At 33.5% G+C, this 12,114-nt stretch overlaps 1 protein-coding gene across 1 annotated transcript; it reads right to left on the bottom strand.

Moving 5' to 3' along the window:
* Window positions 1-37: 37 nt before the first annotated feature.
* Window positions 38-8,990, bottom strand: LOC131949099 (uncharacterized; the record flags this gene model as incomplete). Its single annotated transcript, XM_059310863.1, has 6 exons — window positions 38-2,268; window positions 3,524-4,994; window positions 5,800-5,977; window positions 7,599-7,818; window positions 7,914-7,992; window positions 8,877-8,990. Coding segments are annotated over 6 exons (4,293 nt in total), but the record flags the coding sequence as incomplete, so codon positions are not given.
* Between the last annotated feature and the right edge of the window lie 3,124 nt (window positions 8,991-12,114).

Below are 12,114 nucleotides of genomic sequence, written 5' to 3'. Positions count from 1 at the left end.
GGTATCATTTCTCAAACATGTCTAACAATAATCATATTTAAATACTGGTTACTTCATGATTCATACAAATTTCTTTTATAATTAGTAAATGAAACTTAAGAGTTTGAAAGTCATGTGGATTACATATGTATTTTACATGCCTTTTCAATAGTTTAACATAAAATGACAAATTTTTTAAAACAAATTTTTCGTTTTCTGTTTTTCCATTACTTTGTTGAATGTTAGAAAATAAGCAAGAAGTAATTAAAATTGATAACAGGGTAAGAAAGGCAGAACATTGAGTTACTGATGCATACTTAGAACCCACTACTAACTTATATGAAGATGATAAGGGGGCTATATCGGACTCAAACATTGTAGCCCTGACATTTATATCCTCGTGTGATATTTTGCTATCAACATATGATTGTGAATTGTCAACATCTTTTTCTAACTCCAGAAGTGAATCTGAAAGTTGTACATCTCTTAAAACAGATTTCATTTCCTCAGACCCTGCTAATTCTAAAGGTGTTTGACCATAAATTGTTTTGGCATTTAAAAGCCGTTTACCCCCATATTTGAGCAGGAGTTGGCATATATCTAAATGATTATTCCTGACCGCATCTAAAAGTGGTGTTATGCCATCTGGTGAGCTAGCATTCAAGTCAACCTTTAATGAATTCTCATAATTTTCTAAATATTGACTGGAATCAATGTTAGGCATATACTCAAGTAGAATTTTAACACATTCATAGCTACCATGTAGGCAAGCTTCATGTAATGGTGTCCAACCATAATGGTCTGTAATATTTACATTGACACCTGGCGTTAATAACAATTCCTTTAATTTTTCAAAATCATTTTTTTTACAACTAATGTGTAGAGCAGTTTCACCTTTACAATTTTTCTTATTAATTTTAGAAGTCCTGCCTTTTCCTAAATTGTGAGCAAGCTTGTGTTTTTTAGAGTTTTCATTTTTGCATGGTTTATTGCAGAAAACATGTTGGCTGCTCTCTGCAGCATAAGAATCTTCCAGAGGTGGTAGTAAAAAAAAGAACTGAGAAACAATGCTTGTAAGAGATATTGATTTCAATTGACTACTGTCAGACAAAAGGTGTTTGTTATATGACGATAATATAATAGATACAACTAGAGTTCGCAACCAGTTGAGGTGAATACAGTTGAGCAAAGAGGCCATCAATTCGTAGTTATCAACAATAAAAGAAGACTTTAAACTTGTAGCTAAAGCATAAGCGATAGCATGGGTTGAATCTTCTTCAAAGTTTGACCTACTAATGTCCCACTGAACACTTGCAAGACGAATGGCTTCAGAGGCCAAACTAATTAAAGAAAAAATTGCTGATGCTAAGCACAGGTTTGGCTCTGGTTTTGAAATTACATTTTTTAACCAGTTCAAGAGTTGGTTAGTTGAACTGTTGTGAAATACTGCCTGTGGACAGCCCCATAGCCATTTTATGATCAAACTTCTTTGGATGGATTTCTGATTTCCCTCTTTTAAACAAGAATCAAAATTTACTTCAAACATGGAAACAAAATATGTAAATAACCAAATTACTGGTGTAGACCTCTCTAAACCATCCAGAGTACCAACAGCCCCATCCAACTTCTCCACAGCATTTCTAAAAATGTCAATAAGAAAATAACGGTCACTTGTCAGATTGAATGCTTCACTGTAAACTCTAGTTAACTCTGGGGAAACAGGAGGATAAAGCTGAAGCCAAGACATCATGTGTTGATGAGCTTTACGTTGAACTTCAACTTCTTCATTGAGGAACAGAAGTAACAATTCTCTTAGAAGTAATGGTGTTGGGTAATGTCCAAGAAAAGGTAAACTGTAAGATAATGCAAAGTCTGAAATTAAAAGTTCCCTATCTGACTCCATACATTGACCAAATATCTTGTTCATCTCGGTAGCCTGTGAACAGGACAGTAAATCTACATTCAGAGGGTAAGACAATGGCCAGTTTCTTTCTTGTAATATTACATAACTGGACTTTGAAGTCTCTGTTTTTAAGGGTAAAGGAGACTTCAGACTACTTTTACTTGTATCACAATTTTTCACGCAGATTTTTGATTCAGGTGAATGGCTTGTGTCTTGTTTTAAACAACCAGTATAATGTTTTACTTTCAAAGATTTTTCTTCCTTTTTATCTTTATTACATTTGTCAGCTTCATTTAGTTGAAGAAACTTTACCAGGTTACGCCTAGTTTGCACTTGTGATGTAAGAGTTTTCTTTACAGTAGTAGATAAGGAAGGTTTCTGTAAACCTGGGGAAAAGAAAATTTAAATTGTAAATTCAGTGTGTAAACTGTAAGGTAAAGTAAAACTCCCATTTCAGACCTAAAGATCCATAGGACAGATGAAGTAGAGTTCATATGTTTCTTTACCTCGGCACATGAAGGGATGGTGTGGTCAGCAATATGCCTAGCTGCCTTTACTTTCCCCAATGTAAGTCAGGTCCCCATCGGAGCTGGGTGGACTATAGGGACAATCTACAGTTCCAAGTGAGGACCGAGATCCAAACTCAAGAACTTCGGGCTAGTAGCCTAATGCTCCACTATTAGACCACACTTTCCTATTCGTTCAGCATTAGACATAGTATTAACATAATCTCATCCATTTTACTTTATGAAGTTTTTATTTACTGAATCTGTTTTAAAGTTTGATAGCATCTTTTCTTTTTTTTCCAAATCACAGTTTTTGCAAATTAATAATTAAATAAATCAAGCTATTTTATTAATGACCAAAAACAGGCAGCTTTTAAGAGAGCTGCTTTTGTTTAGTTGAAAACAGGTATCTTTTATTTAACATTTAGCGATTTATATGCTTTATAGGCAATAAATACTTTTACTAACAAAAGGAATAGAATGACTCATTTTTCAAAAGGAATAGAATGACTCATTTTTGTTATTTAAAAGATTAAAGTCATTCTGTATATAAACATTTTCAGTAAGACATTGTAGTTGGTAATAATATGCTTAGGCCCTGTAACTTTAAAAAAAAATGATGAGCGAAATCACATACCGTAATAAAAAAACTTGTAAACAATCTATATATATATATATAATTCTCTTCTTGGAGACTATAGAAAACACCAAGCTGTAAGCGCGCCTAGCAGCCCCCTCTCTTCCTCTCGAGGCGTTTCCCCACCACCCCCACCCCACATGGTCTGGTGAGCTGTGGTTCACGCTAAATGTTTACATTCGTGGAGCTGGGTTTAGTGACGGCTATTAGGGGCAGATAATTTAGTTTGATAATTACTTTAACTGTATAAAAAAATTGAATATAACTATTACCAACACCCTTTTTAGTTTTTATTGAAAATATGGGTGGTCATTATAGAAGCTATGCAGAATAAGAACTGTTAATCATTTTAAAAAGTTTTGTTGACAAAAGTTTTAAAGCAGGACAAATAATGTTAAATATTTTGAACAACATTTGGAAATTCAATATTTATCACAAGCTAACCTGTAGGAAAATAATTTTATATTTTTAAAAGAAAAAAGTATGAAATCAAGTCACCTGTAATGAAGGATGAAGAAAATCCAAACTGTTTTAGACTGGTTTGACTCTTTTTTGGTGTAGATATGGCAAAAGGGCTGGAGCTTATTTGTGAAAAAAAACTTTTTTCACAAAGTGTTGTCTTGGTGATTGATGGTGAAGTTGTTAATTCCATTTCATCATGTAATTGTTTGCCACCTTTAGTTGGAGAATTATTAGCATACAACTTTGCAATATCATTGTCTAAAGCACTAACAGTTGCTTGTGCATTACTTGCAGATTTTTTCACTACTGATACATTTGGTCTTCTTTTACACTTTTTTACATCAACTTGAAATTTTAGCTTTTTTTTTAGTAATTTAGAATCTAATTTGGAGTGATGTAAAGGATTCTGTTGAAGTAGTAGTTTTGGTGATGTATGTCTCTTGTTACAATTATCTCCGACAGATTCTGATTGACTTAATAATGGCTTTTGAAATGTTCTTTTTCTCTGCTTTCTCAACTTTTTGACATTAATTTCTTCACTTTTAATTTTATCCAGTTGTTTTTGTTGAGACAAAGGGGAATTGCCATAAAGATAAATATTTGGTGGAAGGGTTAAAAATGCTGTGGATGCATTAGATGATTTGTGTTCTTTCTTAGGTGTAATAGTTAATACATCAAAATCACTAATATTACTTAATGGAGTATGATATTCTTGATAATCGTTAGTACTAGATTTAACTTGTGGAGTCAACAATTTGTCATTTATAACATCATGGATCTCTGTTCCTGATTTAACTATTAAATTAGAATCATCAGGTAGGCCATAAAGATACACATTCTTTTTCAAGGAGTTACATTGTACATTTGTTGAGTAAACTTCCTGATGGTTTTCATTTTCCACCTTCATTTTATTTTCATTTTCTATTGAAAGTTTTCTATTTGCAATCTTTTTTTGCACTTGTGGCTCAACTTCTTTAAGAATTCTATCTTTAAAAATATTTGCTTTATTAGTTATTACTACACACTGTAAATTCTCTGTGGCTTTAGAAAGATCACTCAAGTTAGTACATTTGATGTTATGACCTGTTTCAACGTCCTCCAAATGTATTATGCCAGGTTTGATTGCTAATATGCTTTCATCTCTTCGACTGACCACTTTTATAGAAACTTGTTTTTTCTTTTGCATTGAACCTATATTATTATACTCATGGATATGAATGGCATTTACTTTGTCCTTTATTTTAAAATTTGGATCATCTTCATCATCAGAGATCATAATGGGTTCATAGTTGTTGGTGGCTTGGTCTACACAACTGTTTTTGTGTTGTAATTCCACACTGTCAGTGGTAAGAAAAGTTGGAACTGAACTACTTGGCAAGAATTGCATGGAGCTTTTACTTTCACTGCATTTATTCAGACTACTAAAAAAATGTTCATACTCTATGTTGAAATTTTGCTTCATAGGACTGTTTGTTATCTGATAATCAAATGGATCCAGTTCTTCATCCTATTAAATACAAAGCAGTGTAAAACTTTGAATAAACAAATAAAGCATTATTTATAATTTAATTCAAACTTTTTTAGATGTGATTTAAAATTAAATTTTTAAAATTTCTAAACCCAGTGGTTCTGAATGGTCAATATTATTTTTAATCATTGTAGATCACATGACCCTCAATGTAGGCTACAACAAAACACAGCAATGAAAAAAAATGTTAAAAGAATATAATTATTGAACTTATAAAAATGGTTACCAACTTTTTTTTGGTCATTGACTTACTGGAAAAACCAAAAAACTTGTAGGCCTACATTATAACCAATGTTTGTTTATTTATATAATTTATATCAAACTTGGTGTCACTGAGTAGAATTTTTACTTCAAGTTTTTTCTTGAGTAGACAGAACTGTTGTTTCCATTTTTTGCAATTATCCTTTTTTTATTCTAGCTAAACAATTACTCATTCTAAAAAAATCTGTTATAATATCTTTAGATAATAATTTATTTACAGCTTTCTAAAGCCAAAAGTTGTCTTTTTATTGTAATGAAACATGGCACTTCCAGTGCAATTTTCACACATTCACATGTACTGTGACTACCTTTGTCTACCAAGTCATTTATAGCTTGTAATTTGCAATAAATAATATATCAATCTGTTGGCTAAACACTCATATACATGCTAAACTAGCCACCTTTTTCTTTGTTCTAAAAAAGAAAGGATAACTATTGGCTTTAAATAGTTTGGAATAAATAATTAAATGTTACTACAGAAACATGCATTAATAAAAACAAATTTCTCCAGGAAATATCTTACTTTTAAAATTGTGTCCAAAATAAATGTGTCCCTCAAACTAAGAATTCCATATTCTAAAAGCTGATCAACCAGATCTGTATAAATTGGGTCCATGATGACATAAGTGATTTCATAAAGCTGCCCAGCAGCAAGTGGTAATGTCATTGGTAAAATTCTTGCTCCACCATATTTAAGTAATCTGAGATACATTAATATTTATCTTATTATAACAATCATATTCTAAAACTGCTATAATAATTCATTCTGCATTTAGAACATGATTATTTAGGGATATTGATCAATTAATAACATAAAGTTTGGATATAAATTAAAATGTGAACAATTTAAAACTATTTCGGAAAATGTATTTTTTAAATTAATATCAACTATCATAAACTTAATAAACGAGTTTTATGAACTCTAATTCTCTTAACGAAGAGTTTGGTCAACTAATTACTTAAGATGGTTGTCCATAAACGATGTCACACTCCGAAGAAGTGTGAAGGGGGGGGGGGGGGTGTTCTGAAACGACAACTTTGGGCTTAGAGGAAACAACTTGGACTTAGTAGACAACACCGTGCTCATCTCATACAAATCAGAGAGCAGATGCAGAAGAAAACACACATGGTAGCAGAAAAGTAAAAGTCCATGCAGTTTGGACTTATCCACAATCAAAAGACAAAAATGGTAAAAATGAATGCTACTAGAACTGGATCACCAAGATGGAAGAGATGCAGATGTTGAAGCAAGGATTAGCTAAAGCAACAGTAACAGCATTCACCAGCAAGGAGAGCGATTTTTATGTCCAAGGTAAAATCTCTGCTGCTCTACGAGGCAGAGACTTGGAGGATGCAAAGACCCCTATTAATAAAGTCCAGACCTTTATAAAAGGCTGCCTTAGACAATACTGAGGATCCGCTGGCACAATACAATCATCAACACACAGCCAACCAGTATTACCAGGCAGGCATTGAGGTGGAACCCACAAGGAAAGCTCTTAAGAAGTTAAACAAGAATCACCCGGCAACAGGACCTTGAAGGTGAAACTAAATAGTTATCATTAAAAAAGTTTTTAAAAACCCACGTTTTCTGATTGAACTAAAAAGTAGAAAATAAATGCTATACATCACAAAAATGCAAGCGATCACTCTACTATAAGCGATGAAAAACGTGGGGCGCCGAAGTAAGTTTTTTATCGGTCATTGTTAATATAAGATGTAAAAGTTATATTACTATTGATTAGATAATACTATTGACTTTTATTAGGGAGCTTGTAGAGAGTCAACAGTAATAGAAACTGTAAGAAAATCACGGCGCCCCACGTTTTTTCATCGCTTATAGTAGAGTGATCGATTTTAAAAGTAGGGGGGGAGGGGGGAAGGAAGGGGGGGTTATGGCACCATAGTCTGTAATTTTGTGACGATGTGTGATGAAGGGGGGGGGGGTGGGTTCCCAGATGTTGCGACGTCACATTTTTGCATTATAAAAAAGCAATGTTAGAAAACGAATTTTAGACGTTATTTTGCGTTTTAGATAACTGTTTTAATAAATTGTAATAGTTTAGACAAGATTTTGGAAAAATATCGATGTTTTAAAAAAATTCAACTGCAATTTTGAGGGGAGGGGGGTTTGTAAGTTGAGGTGTGACATCATTTTAGGGGGGGGGTCTGGCTTTTTGTGACGACGTGTGACGGAGGGGAGGGGGGGGGGGGGGAGGTAAAAATCGTCAAAAAAAGCGTGATGTCATTTATGGATGACCCTAAGTGAACTTTTTCAAAACATTATTGACAATATCAATGGACCATAAATTAAGTTAGTACCTATTGTAAGCACTCAGCTTGGAAGATTCAACCATAAGTGACACTTTCCAACCAGAAAAAGGCTGTTCTTTATAAAAGGAAATTTTCCATCGCCATCGTTTAGATGCAGAAACCAAGAGTGAGTTTTGGTCTTTGATACTATGTTCATAGTTTTCCTCATTTTGCCAACTTCCTAAATTATAACTATCCTCAATATACTTAGGAGATAACACCCACAAACCTAAAAATAAAAAGCAACATTTTGTGGATAAACAGCCAATTTTAAACAAAAAATGATTATTTATCAATTTTATCACTGTAAATAAAATGTTCTACCTTTCACACAGGAATTCAGAAACTTTTCAGTACAAGTCAGGTATTCACTTATAAGATGTGTTGCATTATTCTGAAAGTTCTGATACAAATATTGAAATAATAAATGTTAGACTGATTAATGAATACGAGTTAATATTTTTTGCGCGTAGTTTTGGAAAAATAAGACCCAAAGTTAAAAACTCTATATGCTGCCCTTTCTATACTATTGTTTTGAAATCTATTTAAAAGGGGGGGGGGGAAATATTTTTACCGAGGAAGGATTAGGATAGGGGTTTTAAACGTGTTACATTAAAAACATTTAAAAATACTATCTATAAAAGAAACATTTATTTTTGTAACAATATGATAGGACACAGAGAGGATAGAAAAATTAGCAAAAGCTATGTTATTTCTTTAGCCCAGGGGTCGGCAACCTGCGGCTCGCGAGCCGCATGCGGCTCTTTTGATGCCCAGATGCGGCTCTCGAGTTCCATATACACGCATTATTTCATTTTCAAAACTCATTAAAAAATATTATACTGTAAAGAAAAACAACTTTAAACAGGATAAAAACACACATCAGAGAACAATGAGAGGAGGTGAGGTTAAAAAAAAAATAACATGTATTCATCTAATCCTAATTAAATGCCAACATATTGAAATAAAAAATGTTAGTGGCTCTTTAAAAACTGGAAAAATTTTGTAAATGGTAACTTTTGGCTCTTCCTTCTCAAAAGGTTGCCGACCCCTGCTTTAGCCCTATTTACAATTTTAATTTTTGTTTTATGTGGGGTTTTTTTTTAGCCTTAATTATGCCAACAGTTAGCATTTTTTAAGGGTTTATTAATTTAACCCCTGATAATATTGAACATTTTTCATACTTGCTTTACTTTTTGTATGAGAAAATTTTAAGGTTTTGCTCTAGAAACACTGTGAAAGTTGAGTCAAAAAAAAAAAGTTAAATGTTTTCCAATGTAAATTTACCTGTGAGTCAATAAAAACTCCACCCAGTTCTTTAATTTTTTTCACAAGTTCAGCCTTCTTTACTTCAGAAAACCTCCAGTAAAAAGCAATACATTGAAGTTTTTTTTTCTTTTTTCAGCAAACATCTAAGTAAAAAAATGATAATATACACTAAGAAAAATGTTAATTCTTAGAACGAAATAGAATTTATAGGCCTGTAGAAAATATATACTTTTACCAGTATCCACCCCCCCCCCCCCCCAGAGTTTAGTCAACCCCTTTGGTTTAGAGAAAAAGACAACACCATCAACCTAGCGCTTGTTTTATTTCTCCATCAACGGCCATTTATCTAGTAATAATAAAAGAATGATGGAAGAATTCTTATCAACTCAACAATGTCCATACCATTAGATGGTAAAACTCCATTTTAGCTTATTTTATTCCCCGCTACACATAGACCTCCAGTTGAGCATATTTATAAACAAAACTGAAACACACAAAAACATTAAGAAAACACTAGGATTAGATCTAGATCTACTAATTTTTTTTATGAATGTGTGTTTTAATTAGGAAAGGTAAAAAACATTATAAACTAGCATGCATGTCCCTGTGTGTTTGTGAGAAGAAAGTCCTAGGATAGCCTGGGGGCAAATTGTACCCTACAGGGCACCAGATTGCACCATCCATGTGAAATTTAAAAATTTCTTTTCGTAGAAACCTTCACAGGAGTATTCTTAACAACTTCCCAAAGTTTCATGGCGATCAGATGAAAGGTGTAGTAATGCCTAAAAGGACAAATACAATCTGACGAAATATATTAGGAGGCTTTCATCAATGCTATACCAATCCTATATTCTTACATGCAAAAACCTTGTTTTCTATAACTCATTTTAACGGAAACTATGCCGGCACTTGGATCATAATTTATCAGGGCACGGGTTTACCTCTACACTATCGCCTTGGAGTGTACGTTAATCAACCACTGTAATATCATTCGGCCTAAGCAAAAGCCTCCCTTGGTGAGTTCTTATCAACACCACAAACTTTGATGCCGATCAGATGAATGGCGTCAAACCACAATCAACTTTTATTTTTATATTATTAGGCCTACCATTTCGTACTTTATGCATATTGCCATGAAAATCTTAACTGACACAAACATATAGGCCTACATATTTTTCAAGAGTAAAAAAGAAAAAAAAAAGTTACATTTTAAATTCTAGAATGTAGATTTCTAAATAGACTCTAGATATCTAAATCTCTCTAGTGCACATTCAAAATTATGATTTTTCTCAATCTTTGACAAAAGTAAATTATCAAAAATTAAAACAAAAATTCATAAAGAAATAATCTATTGTTTTCTTAATGTTTTTGTGTTTTGGTTGTGTTTATAAATACGCTCAACTAATTTATAAATAAATACTAATAAATAGATTTAGAGAAATCTAGGCCTACTAATAATAATAGAGTCCTTGCAAACACGTGACCTAAATCATGTGATACTTACGTCCACCGCCACGGTGGTGTACACCGGACGTAAACACAATCAGCTGTTCACCAGCGCTGGACGCGTTCACTGTATGTAAAGAACCCCACCTGCGGAAAAGGAACAATACATTAAAAAACTTGAACTCTTAGGAATTGAAGATCCTTATATTGTTATTGACAGTTTCGTGGATGATATAAATATGTGGCCGAAAATTCAAAATAAAAATACTGTTAGTAATACTGTTTGCATTTATAGTTTAAGTAGACAAATCGGATAAAATGCAGTAGTATTTTATAGGTTATCTAGATCTGGTTAGTGTAGATTCTAGATTCTCTAGTTAAGTACAAGATTAAGTAGCAATAGATCTAGTAGAACCACACCACTGTAAGAAACGTGAGACCACTTAACTCCTACGAAACCCACACTAAAACGGCTAATATAATTCATAGGTAATAACCACTGCTGTTCTTAGATCTCAGCCAATATGGGTGGCATGTTATATAATTTAAGACCCTCATAATCCAGCAGGGAAGTGATCAGACACATTAATACTGATGTTCCACCCTCAACATTTCTTAACCTCCATGATGGCCAGCCCCCATCTCTGTCTAGCCCACCATAAAACTTCATCTCTTTGTAGGTGACATGGATTATTGTTCTTAGAACCTAGCTCCGCAGAGATAGTATGTTATGTAATTTATGACCAACATGGTCATATAAACACACCTCGTCACACCATCTTTCACACATGGTACATCCAACCCAGTTCATTAGACTCCCATTTATACTGTGCAAACTCAGAAAGCGAATATGAACAGAATGAAAAAAAAATGTGTGTCTGTAGATAATCTAAATAAAGTCCGCTATCGACTAAACTACCATTTAATAGCTAAAAGGGGTCATCCATCAATGACGTCATGCTTTTTTGACGATTTTTACCCCCCCCCTAACATTTTTCTAACATTGCTTTTTTATAGTGTGACATCACAACATCTAACCCCCCCCCCCCCCCCCCCCTCATCACACATATCTATGCAACAATACAAAATATGTTTGCGGCAGCAGCGGATTCGGGCATGGTGATCTTCAAAGATGGTAAATCAGACAGCCTCGGCGTTCCACACAAAAGAAAGAAGTTGATCTATCGTCTGCTGTATTTCTGGAGGTTTCGAACAAGATGGTATTCTAAGTCGACACAAAAGATGGGGGAGTTCACAAATCATCAGTATGTCTAGCGACGGAAAAATTGGAAGTTTTAATAATGTAAACTAAACGTTTTTTAAGTCTGCACCAAATACCACTGTAAATCGGGTGCAGTAAATTTTTCGCAGAAATCTTCGCATTTTAACACCCAGCGTAAATATCGGGTTGTGGTAATATGCGAGACCGACCGTTTTTGCGCCCTCCTCGCATTTTCCCACCTCGCCATTTCGCTTTTCGCGTCTCACAATTTCCCAACACCCTAATAAAAATTATAAAATCTAGGATCTAGAATCTAGGCCTAGCTAGCTAGATATCTAGATCTATTTTAGTCACTAGAATTTCTAGATTATCTTGAAATATCTTGATTCTACTAGAATCTAGAAATCTAGATTAATAATAATAATTTAGACTTTAGACCTAATTAATTTTAGTTAGATCTAGATCTAGAATAGATCTTGATCACTAGATCTATCTTATATATTCTAAGTCTAAGTTAAGTATCTAGCTATTCCGTATTCGTTAATGAAATTTCCGAGCGCAATTTTCGTTTCTAGAGAGATCTAGATC

The sequence above is a fragment of the Physella acuta genome, unplaced genomic scaffold (genome assembly GCF_028476545.2).
Source record: "Physella acuta isolate Inbredline_101_S28 unplaced genomic scaffold, ASM2847654v3 ptg000061l, whole genome shotgun sequence".
NCBI classification, from domain to species: Eukaryota; Metazoa; Mollusca; class Gastropoda; family Physidae; genus Physella; species Physella acuta.
This window is presented reverse-complemented; position numbering and strand designations above follow the sequence as displayed.